The sequence below is a fragment of the Canis lupus genome, chromosome 27 (genome assembly GCF_048164855.1).
Source record: "Canis lupus baileyi chromosome 27, mCanLup2.hap1, whole genome shotgun sequence".
In the NCBI taxonomy this organism is placed as follows: Eukaryota; Metazoa; Chordata; class Mammalia; order Carnivora; family Canidae; genus Canis; species Canis lupus.
In genome coordinates, this window is record NC_132864.1 from 40,211,057 (window position 1) to 40,238,789 (window position 27,733).

General features: G+C 47.7%; 1 protein-coding gene across 1 annotated transcript in view; it reads right to left on the minus strand.

The window, feature by feature from the left end:
- Positions 1–20,802: 20,802 nt before the first annotated feature.
- MINPP1 (multiple inositol-polyphosphate phosphatase 1) overlaps positions 20,803–27,733 on the minus strand; it is a 46,268-nt gene continuing 39,337 nt past the window's right edge. Inside the window, exon 5 of the mRNA XM_072803718.1 lies at positions 20,803–23,874. Coding sequence (XP_072659819.1) covers positions 23,478–23,874 — 397 coding nt within the window. The 3' untranslated portion in view covers positions 20,803–23,477. The remainder of the gene's footprint in view (positions 23,875–27,733) is intronic.

Below are 27,733 nucleotides of genomic sequence, written 5' to 3' on the forward strand. Positions count from 1 at the left end.
TGAAAATTGCTAAGAGAGTAGATCTTTAAAGTTCTCATCACAAGGAAAAGAACTTCTTTTTTGGTAGCTGTGTAAGGCGATGCGTGTTAACTAGACGTACTGTGGTGATCCGCTCACAGTGCACTCAAATCTGGCATCACGATGATGTACTCCTGACGCTCACGTGTTATATGTCAGCATCAGTTATATCTTAATAAAAAATAAATTTAAAAAATTTTATATCTTAATAAAATTTTTCTATTTATAAAATTTATAAAATTATATATATATTTATGTTTATAAATGGATTAATAAATATATATTTTTATATTTATATATAAGATATAAAATTTTATATTTTATATAAATTTTACCTAAATAAATTTTATCTTAATAAAAAATAAATTTAAAAAACATGTTTTTAGAACTCTATGTGATCTAAGGCCATCTGGTTATTATCTTTCTCTAATCGACTGCAAGAAGTTTATAATCTCTCCCTTATAGCCGAGTCAACCCAACGAAGCTGGCACTCTGTATATTCCAACATAGTTCCTTAAAATTGAGAGGTCAAAGTCCCGGGCTGTCGTGTCCAAGGACTGCCCGGGGTAGACACTGCTATTCCCCCCAGATTCGCCTTCAGGAATGAAGGATTTGCTCCCACAGAGGCTGGAGTGCTGCTGGGACAGGTCTTCACCATCAGCCCTAATCAAACTGCCTTACCCAAGCTCATGCCTCCTTCCAGGGCAGCCCACATCCAAAGTATGATCCGTGGCCCCCTTATCCCAACACGGGATATCTAAAGGGCCACCCCAGCCCAGGGCTCCTTGCGGCGTTGTCTGAGGCCCTTGTTGGGACTGTGTCTCAAGTCCCCTTCCGCCTCCTCTTGCTGCCCTGCGACCCTTGCCCAGGGGTGGATGGCAGTCTCTCCCTCGCGACGTCCTGCGCCTTATCGCTGTCTCGGCGTCAGCTGCGCGGGAGCCCAGCCTGTGGAGCTACTCTGGAGACGGTGGCCTTGGAGTGCCACTGCTACTTCAGAGAGGAGGGAAAGAAGCCAGGAGAGCCGTAGCCCAGGTTCAGGTTCGTATCTGGGAGTAGGCAAATCGGAAATCGCAGAAGGTTTCTGAAAGCCCAGCGGAGAAGTCTCCACGGATTCCTGACCACAAGTTCCAGGGAGCAGAAGCCAGGCAACCCTGATTACCCTGCTCCTGCATCCTATTAAAATACTCATGAAGCAAAGAGAGCAGATAAAGACGCTGCAGTGGCCTTCGAAGCGGGAAGGGCCGCGGGGTTGTGTGCCGGACGCCCATGTACCAAAGCCTGGAGTGAGGCTCCAGAGAACAGAGGGGCTGCCAGTGGGGGAAGCGGGAGGGGCAAGTGTGGGCAGAGCTTCTCCTCCGGGTGGTGGGGAGGATCAACGGTGAAGGCCAGGAGCTGTCTCTCTGGGAAGGGCCCAGGGTCTATCCCTTAGAGCGGACAGATTCAGAATAAGAAGCAATCACAAGCTCACAGAAAGAGGGACTAGGAGGTGTCCGTATCCATCCTCCGGTCTAAGATGCAAACGGAAGGATTCTGACGCTGACCATTGCCCCATGGTTACAGGCATTGGCCCCAGCGGACTACAGCTCTCCTTGCTCGAGGATAATATTGAAAAAGTGATGAGGGAAGCCCAGGAGTCATTACCTAACGTACTGAAGAGAGGCTGAGGCACTTGAGGTTTTCAGAATGACACGTGTTTGAAGAATATTTCTACAGGAAGCCGAATTAATTTTGGGAAACACCGGGATCGAATTTTCCGTAAGGTTTAGGAAGACGCGGATCTTATGAAATGGAAGATCAAATACGGATAAGACGACAAACAGATGAAAAAGGAGCCGGTTGAGAGAGAATCAGAAATCAAAAGCTGTATGTGATAATGGGACCATGGGAAGAAAAAAAAAAGTCAGAAATACGGTCACACCATGAGCCACACATGGACAGGAAAGGGAACTGGGGCAGCGATTTGGAGGAGTTGAGAAGGGGAAAGCATAACGAAAAAGATGACCTATTTTCTTGCGAACAGTGTGTTTTTCCTCTGCTTGTTTTGTCATTGTCGCAGCCTCAACCCTCCTACCGGCGGGAGTTCGGCTCCGGCTCCGCGCGCTCACCCGTCAGGCTTCCCCGGGGCTTTGGCTTTCCTGCCCAGGCGCAAGCGTGAACCTTGTGCTGCTGCCTTCGGGATGGCCCAGCTGTCCCCTGGAATTCTGTTCTCCTCGATCTGTGGCCCCGGGGACCGCGGGACAGGGTATCCAACGAGGCTGACTCACGGGAGAGAAAGAAGGGAAAAAGTGAGAGGAACACCTAGGGCAGGGCCTGGCGATCCAGGACGGAGATAACAGCGCTCCCTGAGACACAAGCCAGGATTCCCAGGAAGCAGGGGATTAAGAGAGGGGACAACTTTGCTGACAACAGGGGCTAGAAAGTGTAGTGCGTGGACTCCAAGAGCTCAGCCTATCACCGCAAGTGAAAAATAAATAAATAAATAAATAAATAAATAAATAAATAAATAGAAAAAATTAACACCTAGACATAACCTGTTTGATTTTTTTTTCTTTTTTAGTTTCAATTTTTTTTTTTTTTAAGAGGTGTTCTACATGCAGGAGCAGCGACTGATACAGGAGGGGGAAGCGCAGCCCCGGAGAGAGGTGTGCTGCTTAGTCTCCCACGGAGATGGAGGCGCTGAGAGCAAGGCGGGCTCCGGAGGGAAGACCGGCTGGAGCTGGAGGCACCGCGAGGCCTCCTTGCCAAAGCACGTCCCGGCGCGGGGGCTCAGGCTACGGCTGGTGTCCTTCCAGAACTTCTTAGACTCCTTTGACCTGTTCACCCCCTCAGGGCTCTGTGAGCAAGGCCTCTCACCAGGGCCGCTGTTAGCTGGGGCGCCCGCCGCCCGCCCGTCGGAGGGTCCGTCTGGGCCCGACGTGGGCACATGCGGCTGCTATTGCTGCTACGACGTGTAAGCTCACACTTGGGGGCGGGTAACAAGTCTGATTTATTATCTTACAGTCCTGGAGGCCCGAAGTCTGAACCGGGTCTCACCGGGCTGCGGGCAAGGTGTGCAATGGCACCGTCTCCTGGGGGCTCAAGGCGGGGACCTGGTCCCCTTCCCTCGGCACCCCGAGGCCTGGACTTGGCCCCTGCCCACCTGCCAAGCTGGCCGAGCCCCGCCACAGCACATCACCCCGCCTTCCTCTCTGGGTGCCCGTCCTGGACGGAGGGCGCTGCGGTGCCCGCCGTCGGGCCTACCCTGGGCCCTGACAGGCAGCCGATGGGCCTCCGCTCAGCCCGCTGCCTGCGCTGCCCTTCGCCATCCAGCCCGCAGCTTTGTGACCAGAACCGGGGGGCCTGCGGCTCACGGTTACACGTCAGCAGCGGGCCTCGGGGGTGGCGCTTCGGGCCACCTTGAGCCCTCCCTGGTCCCTCGGGGAGGGGGGCTAAACCCGAAAAGCTGACATGCCTTCAAAACTGGCAACAGTTCGACGACGGAAGGCAATCAGCCTCCGTAACCCTCCTGGGGTTGCAGGAGTGCTGATTACATCAGGTAAGGGGGGCGCCTGGGGTTCCCGCTGGTGGAGCACCTGCCTTGGCCCAGGGCGTGACCCCGGGTCCCGGGATCGAGTCCCACAACGGGCTCCCTGCATGGAGCCTGCTTCTCCCTTGGCCTGGGTCTCTGCCCCCCCCCCCGTGTGTGTCTCATAAATAAATAAATAAAATCTTAAAACAAAATAAGATAAATCTCTCTCACACACTCTCTCTCTCAAATAAATACATCTTAAAAAAAGAAATCCCCCAAACAGGCAGTTCCAGGTGTGTGTGGCAACTCCACAGAGAAGTCTGTAAAGGCAAGGCAAATTTTAATTCTTTCCTTTTAATGACCAATTTTCAAAGTAAGGTGTTACTGTGCCGGCTGCGCTCGGTGGTGAATGGTTTGGGTCGTACTCTCGGGTTTCTTTTTTAAAGTGTCATGATGCACTCCGTTTTCTATATTTGATATGTTTGGCTCGATGGCAGCTGTTGTGTCTGATGCTCCCATGGTCTCCTCTCTGGCCAGTGAGGCGCTTCTTCAGGTGGCTCTGGTCCTGTTGGCAGGACCCCGTCAGGCTGAGATGCCTGAGACCTGCCCGGGGGCGCCTGGGGGCCCAGTCGGAGAAGCACCCGCCTTGGGCTCAGGCCAGGATCTCAGGGGCCTGGGATCGAGCCCCAGGTCGGGCTCCCTGCTCAGTGCGGAGCTTGCTTCTCCCTCGCCCTCTGCCCCCTGTGCGTGCTCTCTCTCAAATAAATAATAAATAAAATCTTTAAAAAAGAAAGAGAGAGAGAGAGAGAGAGAGAAAGGCAAAAAAAATATCCCAGGCTGGTCTTGCACGTTCCTCCCCAGACCAGGACTGAGCCACTTCTCCGACGTGCCCAGTCCCAGTTCCTTCCAGGAGGAAGCGGCACTTGGAGAACACAGCCTGGTCCTGGCTACTCCGCGGCCGTTGTTCTTACACCTCACTACACAGAGCTATTAACTTGTGTGTTTTTGAGAAAAGTAGATCAAGGTCACACAGTAATTTCAATTCAAATCTAAGATTGCAAAGATTTTACTTAACATCTTATATATATATATATATATATATATATATATATATATAGGATATTTTATATATATATCTGCAGCTTTCTTAGGCTATAAGATTTGATTCCTAACAACATGATAAATCATATAAATAAATAATAATATCAAACATTTAAAAAACCAACATAACCATTAACAATAAGACTACTGGCTATGTGTTAAGTTTCTTTAAAGTTATTTTTTCCCTTAGAATATTTCCTGGGGTGACTGGGTGATGTGCATTAAGGAGACATGTGATGCGATGAGCACTGGGTGTTATATGCACCTGATGAATTATTGGAAACCACATCTGAAATTAATGATGTATTTATGTTGGCTAAGTGAATTTAAATTTTAAAAAATTTTAAAAAGAATATTTCCTAAGCTATTGTGGGATTTTTTTCAGTTCTTTTCTCTTTCTCTCTTTTTTTTAATGTAAGCTCTATACTCAACATGGGGCTTGAACTCACGACCTGAGATCGAGAGTCACACACTCCACAGACTGAGCCAGCCAGGTGCCCCAAAACACTGTATTCTAAATAATTCTGCTCAGTGTAAATATGTCACCGCCTTAATACCCAATTAGGTTTTCTTGTGTGTTTGCTTTTAAATTTTAGAGATCACGTATTTTTCTTTTTGACTTAATTTACCTCATCACAAATGAAGTTTTAAATGAGGTATATTTAGAAAAGGCTACTTTCCTTTCCTCATAGCTAATTATTTTTATAAGTTTTAGGTTTATCTTTCCATTCTTTCTTTTTTTTTTTTTTTTTTAAGATTTTATGTATTCATTCATCCCTCCCCGCGCACAAGGTGAGGAGGAGGGGCAGAGAGAAAGAGACGTAGACTCCCCATTGAGCAGGGAGCCAGATGTAGGGCACCATCCCAGGATCCTGAGATCACGACCTGAGCCAGAGTCAGATGCTTAGCCCACGGAGCCACCCAGGTGCCTCTATCTTTCCATTATTTTAGAAAACATGAACAGATGCCTACAAACAGTCATATTTCCCTCCCCTTGTCACACAGAAAATATCACACTATAAAGATCTGCACTGTGATTTTTTTCACTTAAAATAATATCCTGGCGATTGCTGCATACCAGTACATAGACGGCTTCCCCACTTTTTTTTAATGGCTGCATAGATGGTCGTTGAGTACAACCAACCCCCTACTGCCAGATATTGGGGTTAGTCCTTCTCCTTTGCTATTATAAATGATGCTGCAATGAAAATCTTAAGTGTGTGTCATTATATTTTACCAGCGGACCTTTGGGACAGATTCCTGGAACTGGCATGCGGGGACAAACAGTACGTGCAGACGCAATACTGCAGACGCTGACAGCTGCCCTCTAAGTTAGTTTGCGTCCCACCAGGAATATATCAGAGGGGCCGCCCCCCTGTCGCCTTGCCACTAAAATGCACTGTCAAACTTTTGCATTTTTGCCATCTGACGGATGAGAAGTGATACCAGTAGTTACCATTTCAACGTCTCTTACTGGCTGAGCATCTCTTCGTGTTTAGAGGTCATGGAAAATGCATTTTAATCCAAATCTATCTGTTGCTTATGGTGCTATTTTCTCACTTTGAACGCTGGAAAGAACAAGAGCAAAGGAAAAGGAGCGAGAGAGGGAAACCAAGAATCAGTCTTAAGTACAGAGAACACGCTGATGGTCGCCAGCGGGAGGTGGAGGCGGGGGAAACGGGACGGGGATGAAGAGAACATTTATCACGGGGAGCACTGAGTCGGGTATGGAATTGCTGAATCACTCTGCTGTGCACCTGCACCTCCTAAAACACTGTATGTTAACTAGACTGGAATTAAAATAAAATGAAGTTGGAGAGAACATGATGGGTGATTAGAAACACCCAATAGAAACAAGTTTATACTGAGCAAAGGCCCTGGTCATTGTGTTTCTTAGAGAAGAGAAGAGAAAGTTCTAGAAAGCTTTACTTGAAAGACTGCACAGAGGAGATTTCATCTGGGAGATCTTAGCACGACGGGTCCACCTCCATTCCTTATAGGGACATGCCCTCTATGACGTCCTCATCTTTGGCTATGCAGTAGATTCATATACAGAATTTTTTTAAAAAAAAGAAAAGAAAAACATGTGTGGGCTCACCACTGGATGTTTGGATCCGGGAGCTCTGGGGCGAGTCCTTGTCAGCTATGTTTTTTTTGTTTTTAGGTGTTTTTGTTTGTTTGTTTGGTTGGGGATTTTGGTTTTTTTGGCTGAGGAGACGATTCTGTGCAGACAGTATTTACTGAGTGTCTCTACTAAGTGCCAGGGAATGAGCTGGCTGGTGGGTGCTGGGAGCACAGCAGCGATATCCCTGCCCTCGTGAATTGTAGAGGACAGACCAAAAATAATGAATAAATTCACATTCAGTTGTCCTAAAAGCTATGAAGGAGGGGGCTGAGAGAGAGACTAACAAGAAGGAATGCTTTCTGATAGGACGGTCAGGGAAGGTCTCTCTGCACGAGAAAAATGGACTTTCGGGCCGTATGGACCTAAGCTTTTAAGGGCACTGCAAACGTCTGAGCAGAGTTTACATAAACTACTTCGCTCAGTGCCTGGCGCACAGTACATGGCAGCTGCAGCGATGGTGACGAAGACAATCCCGGCTCAGCAAGATCTTCTAGGGGCCCATTTCAGACTCAACTACTATTCCCTAAGACCGTCCTTGGTGAGTCTGGCCCACACCGACTCATTTACCCACCAAACGGTTATGAGGCCTCCAGTTTGTCCGGGCCAGCTGGGCTCTGAGGATACTGAGGCCGACGTGGTCTGCACGCCGCCGATGTCACAGCAAGTGACTCAATTTAACAATGATCTTTCCTTTTCCAGACTCAAGAGCATCATCATAAACCCTTTTCCCTTCTTGAACTCTTAGAGTTCCTGGCACAAGTGAAGTCTTCTGTAAAGTGCTAGACTCTGATCTTGCCCCTGGCCTGACGACCACCGTCCTCTCATTAGCCAAGGATGCCATGACCCGGCCATGCGATTAGGAGAGGAGGGTGGCAGATGTAGAGTCTGACTCAGTAAAGGCCAAGAGCTATCTTTATGGCTTGAAAACAGGTCAACAGCGATAGCATTCCAGTTTCTGAAGAAGTTTTAAGTTACAAAGTGCAGGGAGGCAACCCTGTTGACGTAGACCCTAAACTGGACTTTTGACTGGATTTCAGACTTTAAACAGTTCTGTTGAACTTGTCGATTTTGTTGTTGTTGTTTTGTCTTCTTAAAGATTTTATTTATTTATTTATTCACGAGAGACCCAGAGAGAGAGAGAGACAGAGACCCAGGCAGAGGGAGAAGCAGGCTCTACGTGGGGAACCCGATGCAGGACTCGATCCCAGGTCATGCCCTGAGCCGAAGGCAGATGCTCCACTGCTGAGCCACCCAGGCGTCCCTGTTGCTGTTGTTAACCAACATGAAAAAGAATTTTTAGTATATTCATAAATCCTGGAGAAGCTTTTGAATTCCTTACATTAACTAATAGTTTTCCCACCCCTGTGTACTTCGTACATCCACATCCACATATTATGTAGAGTCCATACTTCCACTTCAAAACTCTTGCTTATTCCAGGTCAGTACTTTTTTTTTTTAATGATTTTATATATTTATTCATGAGAGACAGAGAGAGAGAGAGAGAGGCAGAGACACAGGCAGAGGGAGAAGCAGGCTCCCTGCAGGGAGCCCGACGTGGGACTCGATCCCAGGACTCCAGGATCACGCCGTGGGCTGAAGGCAGGCACGAAACTGCTGAGCCACCCAGGGATCCCTTATGCCAATAAGTTAACTGAGTTATAGCTCATTTATAATCAGAGATCATATTAGATGAAACAATACAGGATGCCCAGTTAAGTCTGAATTTCAGATAAACAACAAATAATTGTTGAGCATAAGTACATCCTATGCAGTATTTGGGATATACTTATGTTCAACAATTATTTGTTGTTTTATGAAACTCTAATTTAACTGGACATCCTGTATTTTTATCTGCCAAACCCTACTCGCCATAGGTCTGTACATATGCCATCTCTTGTAACCCCCAAAAAACCTGCTCCCAAAGCATGCTAATCTTACAAATAAGGAAACTGAGGCACAGACAGAGGCAGTATACAGGAACCTCTGGATTGTAGTGGGTACATGGCAGGATCAGGGTGTGACGCTAGATCTGAGTAAACCCAAAGGTTCCACCTTCGTGCTTCTCGAGAAAGCCAATAATTGCTACAACTGTTTTGTTCAGACTTACATCCAGAGTAGCAGAGTTTTATGACTGCGATGTGCTCTCAGTTCCCTAAACGTAGCTCTCCGCCACGCTGAGCCCCACCACCTGCCCCTCCTCCCCAGGTGGGTGCTAATGGCCCTCACAGATCAGCGCAGAGGTCACCCCCTTGAGGGAGCTTCTCCGGCCATCCCGGCGAGAGCTGCGCACTCTGTGCCTCCGTCTCAGCACTTGTACAACAAGGACCTTCTGCAGAGTCTGTCTCCCTCAGAAGACCAGGAGGTCTTGAGATAGGGGCTGTGTCATTTTTCCAGTGCCCGGCATGGGGGTAGAACCTCAGGAAAGGCTCAGGAAGTGCCTGGAAGATGAAGCATAGCTTCCAGGCATCACTTTTTTTTTTTTTTAAGATTTATTTATTTGAGAGAGAGAGAGAGAGAGCAAGAGAGAGGAGGGGCAGCGAGAGACGGAGAGAGAATCTCAAGCAGACTCCCCGTTGAGCATGGGGCCAGATGTGGGCTTGATCTCATGCCCTTGAGATCACGACTGTAGTTGAAACCAAGAGTTGGACGCTCAATCAGCTGAGCCACCCAGGCACCGCTGGGCATCCGATTTAGACGACCTCTGCTAAAACACGTCTGGGATTACCGGCTGGGGATCAGTGGGTGTCCTGGCTCTCCTTGAAAAGCGTCATCAGAGAACGACACTGGCAACTACGGCAAGAAAGCCATAATCTCTTACCACTGAACTTGGGAACAACTCTACTCACTAATTTCTTTTCATGATCCCATTTTACTATGACCTTTGACACTCATGTGACTTGTTACTGCACAACTACCTTGAAGAATGAATCAGCGTTAGTTAATGTCCATAAATCTATGGAAGGGAGGGAGGGAGAAGAAGGTGTGAGCCTCACCTTTCTAGCTCGGCAAAGTCCAAGCCAGTTATTTTAAAAGGTGGATTTTTTCCTAGAGGAGAACACAGGCAACACCCTTTTTGAACTTGGCCACAGTAACTTCTTGCAAGAGAAACAAAAGCAAAAATGAACTATTGGGACTTCATCAAGATAAAAAGCTTCTGCACAGCAAAGGATACAGTCAACAAAACTCAAAGACAACCTACGGAATGGGAGAAGAGATTTGCAAATGATGTATCAGATAAAGGGCTAGTATCCAAGATCTATAAAGAACTTATTAAACTCAACAGCAAAGAAACAAACAATCCAGTCATGAAATGGGCAAAGGACATGAACAGAAATCTCACAGAGGAAAACACAGACATGGCCAACATGCACATGAGGAAATGCTCTGCATCCCTTGCCATCAGGGAAATACAAATCAAAACCACAATGAGATCCCACCTCACACCAGTGAGAATGGGGAAAATTAACAAGGCAGGAAGCAACAAATGTTGGAGAGGATGCGGAGAAAGGGGAACCCTCTTGCACTGTTGGTGGGAATGTGAACTGGGGCAGCCACTTTAGAAAACTGTGTGGAGGTTCCTCAAAGAGTTAAAAACAGATCTGCCCTATGACCCAGCAATTGCACTGCTGGGGATTGACCCCAAAGATACAGATACAGTGAAACGCCGGGACACCTGCGTTACATTGCATCTGTATCTTTGGGGTACAGATACGATGCATGGGGTACACATGCTGTGATGTTTCTAGCAGCAATGTCCATAATAGCCACACTGTGGAAGGAGCCTCGGTGTCCATCGAAAGATGATGGATAAAGAAGATGTGGTCTATACATAAAATGGAATATTCCTCAGCCATTAGAAACGACAAAAACCCACCATTTGCTTCGACGTGGATGGAACTGGAGGGTATTATGCTGAGTGAAGTAGGTCAATCAGAGAAGGACAAACATCATATGGTCTCATTCATTTGGGGAATATAAAAAATAGTGAAAGGGAATAAAGGGGAAAGGAGAAAAATGAGTGGGAAATATCAGAAAGGGAGACAGAACATGAGAGACTCCTAACTCTGGGAAACGAACTAGGGGTGATGGAAGGGGAGGTGGGTGGGGGGGGTGGGGTGACTGGGTGACGGGCACTGAGGTGGCACTTGACGGGATGAGCACTGGGTGCTATTCTATATGTTGACAAATTGAACACCAATAAAAAATAAATTTATTTTTAAAAAAGGTGGATTTTTTGTGAAAAATGAAGTGATTTTATATGCTAAAGATACAGGCACTTGGCATAGAAGGATGTTATTCCTTGAGGTAGCTCCTTGAATACATTCCAAAGACCTTTTTTTTTTTTTAATCATCTAAAAGTTGATGGTAATTCTCGTGAATACAGGGCTTCTCTATGTCTTTCTTCCTCTGTGCACAGGCCTGGTGGTTTCCGAGGGCACCCAATTAGATTAGTGAAAAGAAATACGGTCCTCTTGTCCCTTGGCTGACCTGCTCGCCATCCTGAACTGACTTCACTTTTAGTGCCAAAAAGCACTATTTCCCTGAGAGCAGAAATACCCCATTCCCTCTGGCCTTCCGTCGTCCTACCACATCCAGGTCCTGTAGCTCTTTTGATCAAATATTCCCGATAAGAATAATTATGGGCCAATGTCCTTTCCAAAAAGGGCATGGAAATGCTACAAAAAGGAGCTTTTTACACTACTCAGTGCCTTAGGAATGATCGGCAAAGTCAGATTTTGATAGTTTCTCTTTATTGTATTTTATTTATTTATTTGAGAGACAGAGCAGGAGCAGGGCGGGAGGGCCCGAGGGAGGAGCAGACGCCCCGCTGAGTAGAGGGCCCGACGCAGGCCTCGATCCCAGGACCCCAGGGCCGCGACCTGAGCCGAAGGCAGATGCTCGGCCAGCCGAGCCCCCGGGCGCCCCAGATTTTGAAGACTTCTATGAAGACAATAGACCTACGTGGCAACTCTTCTTTGGCAGAAGCACGAATGTATGAACGAGCCGCTCAGAAACACAGCGAATTCATTCTTTCGTTCTGGGGAGACGATGATGCGGTGTGGTGTGTCACCCGTGTCCTGCACAAAGCTGCAGGCCACAGGAGGGCTGTCGGGTGGACGGTGTGCTGGGAGCCCGGCGCCAGGCCTTGCTGGTGGCCGCCCGCTGCTGGCGCCCCGCTGTGCCGAGGGGGGGGGGCACCGGGGGCAGAGCACGGGCTCCCTGTCCCGACCTTGGGCCGGGCCCCTCGCCCCGAGCTCACTGTCCTCGTCCGTAAGGTAAGACGACAGCGGCGCCCAGCTCGCGGTGACCCGCGGGTTGGTGACTCGGGTGAGCGACTGCCCAGGGCCGTGCAGCGCACGCTCGGCCCGCAGCTCCCGGCTCCTGCCCGCCGCCGCCGCTTGCCTGGAAGTGGGGCCGGGGAAGCCGGCCTGGGGGGCACGACGCGTCGGCTTCACAGCACAGCTTCCTCCAGACACAGTCTCATGAACAATGGAGGTCATATTAAGAGGCGCAGGATGGGGGCACCTGGGGGGCTCAGGGGGGAGCGTCTGCCTCCCAGGCCCAGGCCATGACACCGGGGTCCTGGGATCGAGTCCCGCGTCGGGTCCCCGCGGGGAGCCTGCTTCTCCCTCTGCCTGGGTCTCTGCCTCTCTCTGTGTCTCATGAATAAATAAATAAAATCTTATAAATAAATACATACATACATATGAGCAAGCAAGATTTACAGAGGGGGAGATGAAGGGACTCGGGATTTCAGATGCTTCTCTCCTTCCCCTTCCTTCTTGGCCTCCTTCCCACCTTAGCTTCTGGAGGGAAACAGAAACCAAAGCACAACAAACAGGGCCAGGCAAATGCATGTGCTGGCCCCCCCCCCCCCCCCCCCGGAGGCTGCGGTGAGCGGGGCTGGCCCTGGGCGCGATCCCATCCTCGCGGCCTCGGAGCAGAGGTTCCGCATCCCTTCCTCTCCCAAAGTCCAAAGTCGGGGTTCCCTGGACCTGAGCACGGTACCAGCACAGAAGCATCACGTGTGCCCCCCACCGCTGGCGCTTGGCGCCCCAGGCTGCCTCCTTTCCGGGGTGAGTGTGGGCCCCCCGGGACTGCGGTCTGCACATGCCCTGAGAGGAGGAGGAAGGCCGGCAGAGTCCAGAGCAACCACCTCCCGGCTCAGGCTAACTCGCTCGCTTCACTCAACATGTGCTTTACCGAGTCCCTGTGAGGTGGTAGGGACCTTGGCGGATGCTGAAGTGCCCCCCCCCAGCCCCTCCCCGCCCCGTTTATAAGTCATTTGGTTAGGGAGACACGGAGGGCACATGCAAGGCCTTGACCTCATGCTCATGCACTGCAAACCTGCCCTCCCCTCTCAGAGCCTCCCTCCCCCCTCGCCTATGGCTTTGCCCTTTACCCTGGGCTCCCTGAGCACACGGTGTGACAGAGCAGAGGGGCAGGAGGAGGAAGAGGGGCAGGAGGAGGAGGAGAAGGAGGAAGAGAAGCAGGAGGAGGAGGATGGGGAGGAGGAAGAGGAAGAGGGGAAGGAAGAGGGGAAGGAAGAGGAGGAGGAGAAAGAGAGGCAGGAGGAGGAGGAGGCAGGGCAGGAGGCGGCTTAAGCCCCAGGGGAGGTGGCAGGAGGCGGCCGACCCAGGGCCCCCCAAGCCGGGGCGACCGCACCAAGCCCGGCGTCTGGAGCCTCAGGCCCGCCTCGAGCCGCCGCGGCCTCTGCAGCTTGGCCTCGATTCCCACGCGCTCACCGTCACCGTCGTGGAAAGTCCCAGCCACTTCTAGGGACGTCTCCTTGGAGTTGTCACCCGGGGCTTTGAAATGAACGAACTGAGCTGATCGGGCCCCTCTGTGCTTAAGGAGCACAAACCAGAACCGCCGAGAAAGGACCGAAGCGGCCGGGGGAGGGGCCCCCGAGCTGGGCCGTCGTGGCCCCGGGCTGAGGAGCGGTCCCCTGAGCCCCCAAGCCCCTGAGCCCCTCCTCTCCGGAGGACGGTGGGCGGCTGAGGCGGCCGTGGGGCTCAGGCTGCTCGGGGCTGCGGGCATCACCTGGGGCCCCAGGGCTCAGCTTCAGGCCAGGCGCGGTCTTGTCCCCAGACGTGGCCACCAGCAGCCGTGGGCCGTGGCAGAGCCGGAGCCTGCGGTTCCCTAACTGGCTGAAAGACGTCATCAGTGTCTGGAAGTGTGACGTTTGGGGGCTTTTCCATCCATCTGGGGGTCCGGTAGGTGCTGGTGGCAGGCCCCAGGCGCTCTGTCCCTGAGGTGTGGGGACCGGCGGGCGTTGAGGCCTGGCCACGCCCGGTCACCTGTCCCTGGGCCCCCCACATCCTCCCAGCCACCCCGGAAAGTCTCTTCCTCAGTTGCTACCCTTGGCTCCTGGCAGGAAAATCACCCTGCCCATCAGGAAGGTCCTGCCCGGGAAGCTGATCTGGTCGCTGGGGCTGCGACAGCGGCAGCGGCAGCCGAGGGCACAGGCCGGGCCCCCTGCACCCTTGCCGAGCGGCCCAAGGTAGCGCCAAGTAGGCGACCTGGAAGCAGAAGAGACTGTACGGGCCTCAGCCTGAAGCCTGGTCTTGCAGAGGAGCCACCCGAGCTCCAGAGGCCTTGGCAAGTCCTCTCCACATTTGCAAATAGGCACCGAGATCAACAATCTACACGGTAATAGGATTTCTGGTCAGGACGGTGAGTAGGTCCTACTTTCACATACCCCTTCTGCCCAAAGGATACGGCGTAAAAAACCCCAGGACCGGGAGGCCTCACCCACTGGCTACATAGCCCGGGAACCCGAGCAGACGAGCCACGTGATCGGTGAGGGGGCTGCTGCTGGACCAGGAAGCGGCCCAGGCGATGGGCCCGTAACTTCCCAAATGTAACGGGAACTAAAAAGGTCCCAACTGAGATGAGAGATGAATGATTTGCTGCCTGAAACCAGGGTCTGGGGTTTGAAAAGATAAACTAAACTGCTGCACACCCACTCCCAGGAGACGTGTAGGCTCGGGCAACACGGGGTCGGGGCAATGCCCCTCGGGAAGCAGGAGGACAAGGCCGAGGACCAAGAGAGCTCGGTGACACAGCACCCCCCAGCATGGTCATAAGATGTGGTCTGGGACGGGGAATTTCCATTGCAGCAACCCGAGGTGAGGGCAGAAAGCTTGAAGGAGGAGGAGAAAAAGCAGGCATAAACACACACAACGTCTATGTCAAACAGGGGTGTCGGACACACTTCCAACACAAAATCGGATGCTAGGACAAGGAAAATAAAATAAACAAAATCAACAATGCAACCACGAATCCATTCGGGATAAAAGGAAAACTGATTTTACACTATAGGCTGACAAAGACTTAATCAATGTCCAGAATGACCAAGGAGATAAACTGAAGATTAACCTTCACTTTAAGAAAACAAAACAAAAAAGATAAAACAAAACCACAGAAATCAAACAGGTGGATATGAAAAAGAACCAATTCAAAGTATTGGAAATTATGTTTAAGTAATCACTGAAGTTTTTATTTTTATTTATTTATTAAAGATTTATTTATTTATTTATTTATTTATTTATTTATTTATTTATTCATGATAGACAGAGAGAGAGAGAGAGGCAGAGACACAGCAGAGGGAGAAGCAGGCTCCCTGCAGGGAGCCCGATGTGGGACTCGTCCCGGGACTCCAGGATTGCACCCTGGGCGGAAGGCAGGCGCTAAACTGCTGAGCCACCCCGGGATCCCATCACTGAAGTCTTTAAAGAGTAGACATGAATTAAAAAAAGAAAAAAGAAAAAAAAGAAACCCACCTCCCCGGATTGAAATAGTAAGAATATTACTCAGAAAGCAGCACTGAGAGGGGCGCCTGGATGGCTGTTGGGTAAGCATCAGGCTCTTGATTTCAGCTCAGGTCATGATCTCAGAGTTGTGAGATCGAGCTCTGCTGGGTGTGGTGCCTGCTTAAAGTTCTCCCTCTCCCTCTCCCTGAGCCCCTTCCCATGTTTCCCTCTCTAAAACATTAAATGAATAATTTTTAAAAAGGCGTATTAAGAGATAAAGGGTTAAAAAAACATAGAAAGCACTGAGGAAGCTTGTGGGATCAACTGACAGGTGAAGAGATGGAAAGATCCCACCTATAACTAACAGGAGCTCCAGTAGATGGAAACAGAAGAAATGGCAGAGAGATAATAAAAGAAAGAAAAATCAAGATGTTTCCAGAACTGGGAAAAGACATGAGTTTTGAAGTCTTTCCTGTCATACGACACAAAGACAATTCCACACTTATGCTTCAGAATATCAAGGATAAAGAGAAAAATCCTAAATCCTCTGCCAGAGCCTACAGATCAACACACACACACACACACACACACACACGAAAAGGGCAGACAATCCAATAGAAAAGGGGGGGAAAGACTCAAACATGCATGTTATGAAAGAAGCTGTGTGACAGCCATCCTACAAGGCACTCAATTTCACTAATTATCTGAGAAATTCAAAATTAAAACCACAATGAGGTAACACAGTATGAAAATGGTTAAAGTGAAAAAGAAAGATAAAAGATAAAACCAACCCCCCCCCCAAAAAAAAACCAAAAAAAAAAAAAAAAAACAGATAAAACCAAGTAGAATGTCGGCCGGACAGCACTTCCATATACTGTCGTGGAGAGTGTGAATTGGTACGATCTTTTTGGGAAAAGGTTTAGCAGTAAGTAGCAAAGCTGAACGTGTGTCTACCCTATGCCCAGCGATTCCGCTCCTAATGGAATTGTATACAGATTTGCTAGAAATGCACAGGTATCTTCATCAAAAGCATGAGAATGGGGCAGCCCGGGTGGCTCAGCGGTTTAGCACCGCCTTCGGCCCAGGGTGTGACCCTGGAGACCCAGGATGTGACCCTGGAGGCCCGGGATCGAGTCCCACATCGGGCTCCCTGCATGGGGCCTGCTTCTCCCTCTGCCTCTCTCTCTCTCTCTCTCTGTCTCTGTGTCTCTCATGAATAAATAAATAAAATCTTTTTAAAAAAGAAAAAGGCACGAGAATGCTAATAACAGCACCATGCTATAGCCAGAAACCTGAAGGTGCCCTAATGTCCATCAAGAGATGAGTGGGTAAGGTATGGTTTATTCATAAATAATAGACAGTGAGAGTGACTGAACCACCATGAAACACCAGTGAATCTCACCACATACTGTTGACAGAAAGAAGCCACAGACTAGAAAATATTTGCAAAACATTCATCTGGTAAAGAATCTGTATCCGGAATGTGTCAAGGACCCTTACACATCTCCGTAAACGGAAGACAATCCACTTTGGGCAAAGTACGCAAATGAGTACTTCAAAAAAGAAGAGCTAGGAATGGTGGTGACCCTCTGAGGGACTTGGAAAGAATCTGGGAAGGTGGCAAATGACGGCCTAATTCTTTAACTGTCCCTGACCCATCGCCTCCCATAAAACAGAGCAGCAAAAATTTTAAGACCGACATCCCACAGACAGACATCTACAGCACAAGCTCAAGTATCCCCAAGACTTCCCCAAAGTGGCAAGTAGCACAAGCCACCCATGGCCCGTCCCACGTAAGCATCACCTGTATGGGAAGCAACGGGGGGGCTGACGGGCTCGGCCACGGCCCCTCGCGGGAAAGCAGCAGCGACTGCGGCCGGGTTATCTTCCGCTCTGCAAGGCGCTGCGCGGGGCCCTGGGAGCCCTGGGACCTCTGCTGCTGACGCTCCCTGCTGGGGCTGGCCTGCTTCCAGGAGAATCTCCTGGGAATAAAAATCCGTACAAAGTAGAACAGGAGCATGAAGGCTGAAGGAAGAAGGTCCCGATGAAAACGGGGCCTGGAAGTGGATCCGGAGGCGGACCAAGGGCAAGGGACGGCCCATCCGACCACCTCTTCCTCTGACCCCCGCCGCCCCTACCCAGGGTCGGGAAAATGAGTGAGCGGCAGGTCTATGGGAAAATCCCACCTGCCGGTGCCCAGGCTCCCAGGCGACGCCAAAGGCTGCCGGTGTGTGGGCCACACTTGGAGAGGTCGAGGCAGCCGGGAGCCCAGCCTTGTGCTCAGGTCCCCAGACTGGAAGCACCAGCTGTCAGTGCCGCCTGCAAGCGGAGTCCCCGGCCTAAGGCGGTGCTTGCTCTAAGCCCCGCTGTCGCGGCCAGGGGACCCAAAGTGGCACGTCTCGGTGCCGGAGCGGGGCGCGAGTCCGCAGCCTGCAGGTCTCGCCCGTCAGCCCCGCTTAGAGCTCTGGCCCCGACACCTGCTGGGCACCTCCGGGCGCTGCTGTGCGCGCGGAACCCCGGCCCCGGCCCCTGCACCGGGAACCGCCTCGGGTCGGCAACACGGCCTGAGCCGGGCTTCGCCTTGAACTACGACAGGGACGATTCTGGGGGATGGTCTGTGACCCAACAGCCCCCCGCCCCCCGGTCCCCCGGGAAGCGCGCCCGCTGGGTGCGCGGAGCCGTCGGCTGAGCCCGCGCACACACAAGGAAGCGCCGTCTCGGGCTGGGTGGCGTGGGACCCTCGGGGGACACCGGTCGCCCTCCCGTTCCTGCCGAGCGCGCCACTTCTGGGCCCCAGCAGTTAGGCCAATGGCTGGAGAGAAGGACAAGGGACGGCAGCGTTTCTGCTGCTCCGGGGGCAGAGCCACGGGGTCGGCGTGGTCTACCATCAGCTGGTGGAAGGGCCACCTCGCCCTGCTGGACACGCACATCGCAGCAGAGCTTAAAGCGTTTAAAAAGGGGAGAAAAAGGCACTTTCATTGTCCTTTTGTCATCTGCAAAATGGGGTTCCCGCCACGCAGTTCACAGGCCATGACGGAGACACAGCGGGGCCACAGTAAAACACCTGCCACAGCAGGCAGGGGCCCCTTGCCCGCGGCAGCCAGCGCTCCCCGCACGGTTGTGCAGGGCACCTACCTAGCACCGGGTACACGGGAGCAGCAGGCATGCGTCAGGTGACGACACTGAGCACGGGATGGTCTTTCTCCAACGACGAGACGCGACAAATCCGTGTTTGGGCGAATCCTAACAGATGCAGGAACCCCTATCTACGGGGGCCTTATAACATAGTCAATAGAGCTTTTAGACCTGTTTTTTTTTTTAAGATTTTTTTATTTTTTTAAATTTTTATTTATTTATTTATGATAGTCACACAGAGAGAGAGAGGCAGAGACACAGGCAGAGGGAGAAGCAGGCTCCATGCACCGGGAGCCCGACATGGGATTCGATCCTGGGTGTCCAGGATCACGCCCCGGGCCAAAGGCAGGTGCCAAACCGCTGCGCCACCCAGGGATCCCATAGACCTGTTTTAATAAAACAGAGACAAAAGCACAACAGTTCTCTGACGCTCCCGTGGGGCCCCCGGGTTGGAAGGACATCTCCAGTCAGCCGTCCAGTTTTTCAAGAGCGACCCTGGGAACCGCGGGACTTGAAAATCAAGTATTACTTCGTGTCGGGCCTCCAGCAGGTGACAGAGGCAAGAAGGTGCAGCCCCAGCTCGAGAGGGTCCCGGTGCGGGCTGCGCAGCCCCATCGCCCAGAGCAGCAAGGCCTGCAGCCCCCCGGCCCCTGTGGACCCGGCCGCTCACCCCTCAGGCTCTGCCCCAAGGCTCTCGATTCCCCCCCACACCCTCTGCCCCCCCCCCCCCCCGCAGTCATTAGCAGCCAGGGAGCCAGAAAAGCTGTGAGGCCCAATTGCTTCCCCCACCATCTGGATGAACTGGGGTGGGCCGAGGAGCCCACCAAACTCCCTAAGATAGTCCAGTGGGAACGTCGGGCTCCCCTAATCTCAACACGGAGAGTGACGGCAAGTTTTGGGGAGCAATGCTGCAGGCGGAAGGGAAAGCCCACGCGGGGGCTGGTGCTCACACGGACCCGGGAAGGCAGGGCCAAAACTAGTGTCCTTGCTTCCTCCATGCAGCGACGCTTCCTAGCAACTGAACACAACTTTCCCATCTGGATGCGCCCAAGGACACAGTTCATCAGTATTTATAATTCATAACAAAACCAGATTCTCCGTTTTACAGATTTGTTGAAAAGGTTTCCTAACGTAGCCACATTGTTAATGTCTGGTCGAAGACCATCAGAACCAAGTTTGGCAGGATGAACTCTAATGAAAAAAGCAGAAAGAATCTACAGACTTCCATCTGTTTAATTTTCCATAGTGGCTATTTCAGAAATCCTGTATAATATTTTAATGGCAAATTTTCTCCTTATAGGAGTATTATTTAATTTAGAAGGCCATTGTTTTAATGAATATTTGTTCTCCCAGTTCCTCAAACAAAAGCTCTGGGGTCTAAATAATGGCTTAAGATCTGGGAATAGTACACGGAAGACGTGGAATTGAGACTAGTTTTAGAATCAAAATGAAGAATCCTATCCTATAAGGCTCTACTTCAATGATGCTAGCTTTTTCGTTTTGTTTTTAGGTAAACTCTAAACCCAACACAGGACTGGAACTCACGACCCCGGGATCAGGAGTCACACGTTCCAATGACTGAGCCAGCTAGGCACCCCAAATCGTTACAGCTCTAGAGGTTAGCCTCCTCCCAGGCTTCCAAGTAGGAGGCTCAAACTAATCATTTTTGAAGATTTTATTTATTTATGCATAAGAAACACAGAGGCAGAGACCTAGGCAGAGAGAGAAGCAGGCTCCCTGTGGGGAGCCCGATGTGGGACTCGATCCCAGGATCCCAGGATCCCGTCTTGAGCTGAAGGCAGACAGACGCTCAACCACTGAGCCACCCGGGCGTCCCGTACAAGTCTTTTTTTAAAGACTGTATTTATTTATATATGTGACAGAGAGAAAGCACAAGCAGGGAGAGAGAGAAGCCTACTCTCTCAATCCCAGGACCCTGCCTTGACCTGAGGCAAGGGTAGATGCTTCACCGACTGAGCCCCCCCAAAGGCGCCCCAACTATAAGTCTTTTAACTGGAAGAACAATCTCAACAGATTGGCGTGCAGGTGCTTAAGAGCAGACTGGGCTGCAAGGTGCATGTAAGGAAACACTAAGGGAGTGATAGACCAAGGAATTGCCAGGAGGGAACACAGTAATCGGGGAAGTAAGTTCAGGCAAATTGTGGGGTAATGCAAATGTTTATTTTCAGCTTCCATCCGGCTGTAGACAGTCCGAATTCCAAGGATCATTAACGAACACCGTATGAAATATCCATCCTAGGGAAACATGTTCTGGTTTGTTTGTACGTGACCCCCAAGTATTGAAGGGCATGCATCGGTTCTGCGGTTCACAAAAGAAAAGCAATCCAGTAAAGATAGAAAAGTTGATTATGGCTGAAAAAAACAAAACAGCTTTTTTTCTTTACAAATGGAGCTCTGCTTTCAGCGTTAAAATTATGGTCAAGACTATATACAAAAAATAGTATCAGGTGAATGATTATGTGCTGGAGGACAGAACCTCCAAAATGAGACAACTGTAAAAAACAGTAGGTTCAATGCACTGCACACATCAAGTTGTAGATTAGACAGAAAAATGGCAAACGTCCACAGGCTGCTCATGAATTGATGAAAGTGTCAGAACCAGCAGCCATTAAAATTTGGCTTAACCGAGGGATCTGGTCATCTGTTCCGAATGAGCTCTTGTCGGCCAGAGATCGTTTTTCGATGTTCAATTTTTTTTTATCCCAGAGAAGACTTTCAATTTTTCTCGTGAAATTCTTCTATTTCAGGCATATCCTAAATGAGAATAATAGCACCAGAATAATAACACAATCTCTAGTATCAGCAAAAGATGGACCATACTTACCCTCCATCTTGAAATACTATCAAGATGATTATATGGTCCTATCTTAAAATAAAATTAAATAACTCCTATAAAACTCTCATAGTCTAGAAGTTTGTGAATCAAAAATTATTTAGTTAGTGTTCAGACACCGAGTAAATTTCAGGTCTTTTGAGATAACCCCTTTGAAAGAACTAGGTCCATTCAATTTTGTTCACCTATAGTCTGAGTCTAGTGTTTGTACATAAAAAGTACTCAACAAGTATTGATGAACTGACAATATTAATTTGCGACAAATAATTTGGATCAAGAAAAGTCTTGAAAAAGAACACAGCAATTACAAATAAATCCCTCATCCAAGAATATGACATTCAAGAATGGTATTTTATAGAAAATTTTAAAATCCCCACAACAATACTGTAAGTTTCCAGCGTTGAGCATGCAACAAACGGTGAATACCGAGTTTTCTGTTGTTGGTTATCTCTAGGCGGGGAACACAAAAAAGCTCTCAGTTGTTCTTACTTGGATCTAAGCTACAAGTTACAATGTTATTTTGGTGAAACAGGATGATGGCCATAAATGTATATTATATTATTCTCTTCTTCTCTGCCCACTTACAAATTAAAAAGAAAAAGGTAACAGCAGCCCATTGCAGAACAACCAGCAGTATATAGTGTACCAGCCATGTGCACCAGCTAATCCCGTTTTATGGACATAATTCATTTGAAGATCAATGATCAACAGATGACCTATGCATCTTCTTTTATAATTTCAATATGTAGTTGTGATATTTCTTATTTAGATTTTTAAATAAAATATATTTCCATTTTTCTTAAAGAAGTGGAAATTTACTTGAGGAAATTTCTATTAGAAGAAAATTGCCTTATGTTGCCTGATTTAGTCAAAGCTGCTTGAAGTGCCAACCTTTTACCATCAATTACTGATTGTATATCAACACAGCAGAAAAGACCTGGTAGTGAGGTCACACAAGAATTCTGTTTATTATGATAGCAAACACTTTCATGGCATTTGACAAAACTCAGAAGTATCCCTGTGAGATGGTTTCAGAGCTATGAAACTAACCCAGCCAGGATGAAGTTTTTACTTAGGGAAAATAAAGAAAGAAAGAAAGAATGGAAAAGTAATAAACAACCAAAAGATACACTTCACATAATAGCAAAATATAAAAATAGAAGCAAAGTGACAGAATGAAAAACACCGCAAAGCAATGGATTTAAGAAACTCTGATTCATCTTCCCCATTGAGAATGGTCCTCTTTGTCCTCTCATAGTTGTAAATGTAAAACAGGTGGGAAAATAATTAAAGAAAGGCCTTGCAAGACTTCTAGGAGGTTAAAAGGAATTACTGAAAAAGTGTTCAAATACTTTATAAATAGTATTAACAAAAATATCTACTTTATTAGACTTTTTGTCTTCCTTCAGTGAAGGTGTCCTTTGAAAATCACACTGATTCTTAATACTGTTCCAGATTCTTAGCTAGAGAGATGTTAGCTTTCCTCCAGAGCAACAGTCCCGGGGCACCCGATAACTCTGCTGAAGAAGGATGACATCAGAACTGTGCCACGTGATGGAGACACGGAGAAGGGAGGGTGTCACAACTGTCAAGGTTCTACACTTGGTCCCGTCAAGTTACAGATCACCCAAATGACGTATTTTGTGAGTACAGCACTTTTAAGTATCACTGTGAAATCATATTCTCAGTGTGAGATTTCTCATACAAATAGGACGAATCTAATTTCTGTAAACGTCTGCAGGCCCAGCTATTTCTTTAAATAGATTTCTTTTCCCCTTAAGAGAGCTGCTCCAGTGAAGAATAGTTGCTCACAGGTCCATGTCCAGATTCAAAAAGAAACTAAACATTTTTCTGTGAAAAGACAGAAATACTCAAGTACTGTGAAAGCTTTCTGTAACCGCGGATTGCCCACCTATTCCAAAGCGCGTAATCACTCCCTATGAATCACTCCCTGATGAATGAAACGTGTTCTGCAGCTACTCATAGCTCATCAGACGTGTTGTTCACCTTTGCTAACTCACACTCCTTGCTGGAATGACAGCTCTGAAGGATGTCCTTGTAGTGGGCCTTTAGATCCTCGTATAAGGAGGCGGTTTCTTGTGAGTGAGCCAATGGCAAGACCTTCTCATTCAACAGCATCTGCACTCGGAATTCCTCCTTCGGAGTCTTGGCATTTTTACAGTGGTAAAGCACGAATATCAGGTTGGAGGCGTAGGGCACGATGTGGCCGCTTCGGAACTTGCGATGCAGTTGTTCCTTGTAATTGTAAGCCGTGAGGGGCTCCTTGTCTTTGAAGTAGCCCATGAGAGCGAGCAGTGGAAGAAGGGTCTCTGCATGACCAAACTGAAGGATGACCGGAGAGGAAACTGGCTGAGACCTTAAAGAACAAATGGAGAAAAAATATGTACATATGTTCATGTCATGTAAGATAACATCCACAGTAGTGAGAAGCAGTGTACAATGTTCTCATCCTATCTAGTCTTTACATACACAACTCAACAATATGGCGAAAAATTCTGCGTGGCCGAGAACTGAACTGTTTACGCTCAAAGTTAAGTCCAAATTCAGGATCACTGTGGTATTGCAGATCCATCTAAAACACTGTGCACACTTGCTAATCTTTCAGTTCCCAGAGAGAAGACAGTCTTCATTAGGAGATCAAGGAACTTGGGCAATACATATTTCAAAATTGTACTGCCTTTCCATGAATGAAACTGCGCAAACTGGCCCTTAGGATCAGTTACTCCAGGGAGGGCTTTTAATTGAACTTCAAACGCTGTTTTATCTGTATCTAGGAAATAAGGACAAGCAGTATTCAGTAAATTTCCGGGTGAGAATCAAGACTGAACAGTGAATGCTAATTCATGTGATCCTTCAGGGTTTTATGAGACCTGATCTGGGCACTGAGAGCCACAAAAGGGTAGAGATGCAATCCATTCTAGCTGATTTACTGTGTTTGTGGAGTGGGAGTGGAGTTTACACAAGCCAGAAATACAACAGCTTTCAACACCGTAAGCTAAGTCACCTTCCTTTAACTGCAAGTTTTCTATGTCTCTACGGAGGGAGGGTAAAGGGTTTTTTTGTTTTTTTTTTTTTTTTAAATCAGCAGCAGCAGATGACTGTTTAGTTTTTCCCTACTTTAATAGAAAGAATATGAGCTGGTTCTAACACATAATTTGTAAATCTATTCAAAACAAGTTAGCATCTGATTTCTTGCTGCCACCCCACACATGAGATTACAAACTTCATGCACCTGGGTTTTGTGGGAGGCCAGCACAATCTGCAGCAGATTCCCCACAAGGAAACAGATGCAACTAGAGAGCAGGTCCAAAACCCAAGGGAAACATTTATGAATAACCATCTGGAAAAGTTTTCTCACGGAATCACCAATAGCCTCAAGACCTGAATATATGATCAGTGTCTGTGTGGAGCGTGCAGAGGGAAGCCACAGAGCATGCCAAGACCTAGGATTTGGTGAGTGCAAGAGAGGACCACCACAGGCCTCTCCGGAGCTGCAGAAATCTCGCCCCTCCAAGGCTCCGTTTCAGACAGAGGCCACAAATGCTAGAAACTGCGGGGAGCAGAGGAAGACTAAGCGGACGGGGACAGCAAAGACAAAGTCAGGCGACAGGACCAGAGCCAGGAAAGCTCAGAAAGGAACCCACCAGGTTTCTGACCAGCACACACACCACACCAGAAAAGGGAGATCCATGAGGTTAGAAAAGCAATCTGACAGGAGCCTTCTTCTAAATGTTCAGGGAAACCAAAGTCACATTAAAATGAGCAACCGGGGATCCCTGGGTGGCGCAGCGGTTTGGCGCCTGCCTTTGGCCCAGGGCGTGATCCTGGAGACCCGGGATCGAATCCCACATCGGCTCCCGGTGCATGGAGCCTGCTTCTCCCTCTGCCTGTGTCTCTGCCTCTCTCTCTCTCTGTGTGTGTGTGTGACTATCATAAATAAATTTAAAAAATAAAATAAAAAATAAAATGAGCAACCGAAAAGTAAATAGAAGAATATCGGGCAGAAAAATATCCCTACAAAAAATAAAAGGATACAATACTAGAAATACATACTCAAAAAATACAGAGAAACTATAACATACTGTTACACAATCATCTGCTATTCTGAGATTAATATTTTCTAAAAAAGGAAATGTTAAAGCCATTCATCAACAGGTGACTACAAGCTCCTCTTTTTAACTGATATATTCTGATTAGGTCATTTAATGTACCTAAAACCTGTATTTATTTCTAAGAAGCATCCCCATGGGCCAAAGTTACAAAGCAGTATCATTCAGAACACAATTATATTTGGTTTGACTTGCAAAACTATTTTTAAATTTCGTATTACTTGTCGGTATATAAAGATAGGGTGATTTCAGATTCTTAAAAATCCAGATTTTTTGCTCCTCTTGAAAACCTGAAAGACCTGACAACATATACGCCCTTAAGGGAATAATGAGCTGAACAGGAATAAGGGTCACTCCGGAGAGGACATATACCCACTGCCCAGGACATATGTCACTGCACATTGTCTAACCAAGGACGAAAAAAAAAAAAAAAAAAAAGAAAAAAAAAAATAACCAAGGACGGATCCATTCATTACTTGCCTGGTGCCTTTATGCATTGAGTACACGCAAGTCAAAGCTGACAACGTTGTCATAATGTGAATATAATGGAATTTAATAGTAATTCAAGAAAGTATGTAAAATATAGTTGACCCTTGAACAATGCTGGTGTTAGGGGCGCCTGGGTGGCTCAGTGGTTGAGCCTCGGCCTTTGGCTCAGGTCATGATCCTGGGGTCCTAGGGCTAAGTTCTGCATCAGGCTCCCCAAAGGGAGCCTGCTTCTCCCTCTGCCTAGGTCTCTGCCTCTTTCTCTGTGTCTCTTAAGAATAAATAAATAAATCTTTTAAAAAGAATTGTTAAGAGAAAGAAAATACATTCACAGTACTGTGAATTTATTTTTTTTAAAGCAAAAAAAAAAAAAAAAAACAAAAAAAAACAACAACAACAAACCCAAAACAACCCTAAAAAAAATGCACACGTAAGTGAACCCGCAGTTAAAAGCTGTGTTGTTCGAGGATCAACTATACTGGTTTACATTTTAAGTCAAGCCAAGAACAACCCTCGGCCAATTACTTCCGTCTACGAGATCCACCAGGATGGGCAAGAGGTCAGGAAGGACAGCGCAGCACCCCATGGTCTCACAGAAAGATCTGACTGTCAGCAACTCTCCTCTTTTCCGGACAGAGGAATCCCAACAAGCTGAGAACAGGATGTAAGACAATATATAATACAGAATATTCTAGTTTCAACAAGTTACATCAAAATTATTAATGAACTACTTTACATTCATTTTTTTCTAACGAGTCTTCAAAATGCAGTGTTTACACTTCCAGCACATCTCCATTTAGACCAACCACATTTTCAAGTGCTGAATAAACCATATGTGGCTGGTAGCCACTGTGCTGATAGAACAGGATACACAGCGGTGCAGAGAGCCGTACATACTGAGATTCAATAGTCAATCAAATAAAAAGAAAAGAGAAAAAAAGATACAAGACAAATAACAAACATACATATTTTTAAAATGTACACTGGAAAAGAGAAGAAATCAACAGGCCTATGTAAAATCATAAGAGTCCAAAGTTCTAGTAATCACATCCAAGCTACAGAATAAATTAAATTGAGCATTGGGTGTTCTGTAAGACTGATAAATCACTGACCTCAACCTCTGACACCAATAATACATTATGTTAATAAACTGAATGTAAATACATTTTTAAAAAAGAAATGTAATTAACAACAAAAAAGTTTAGGTTGTGATCCACATTTAAGTTTTAAACCTGAAGATTGTTCAGGTTTATATATAAAAAGCAATAAACTTCATTTTCTCTTTTGACTTACTTTACTATTAAAATCAGCTATTTTCAAGAAGGAAGTTGAGGAAAACTGTGCTTTAAAAATACATAATAAGAATTTTATGGGAAATCAAATAAGTTTATGTATTAGATTCACATAGAGAGCTGTATCAACACAAATAAATGTCTCTCTGCCATTTGATACATTTAAAAAAATTTATTTTACATTTATCACAGCATTATTTACAAAAGCCAAGAGATGGAAGCAGCCCAGTGTCCATCCATAGATGAATGGATAAAAGTGTGTTATACACACATGATGTATACATAAAATGGAATATTATTTAGCCATTAGAAAAGGACAAGATCTTGC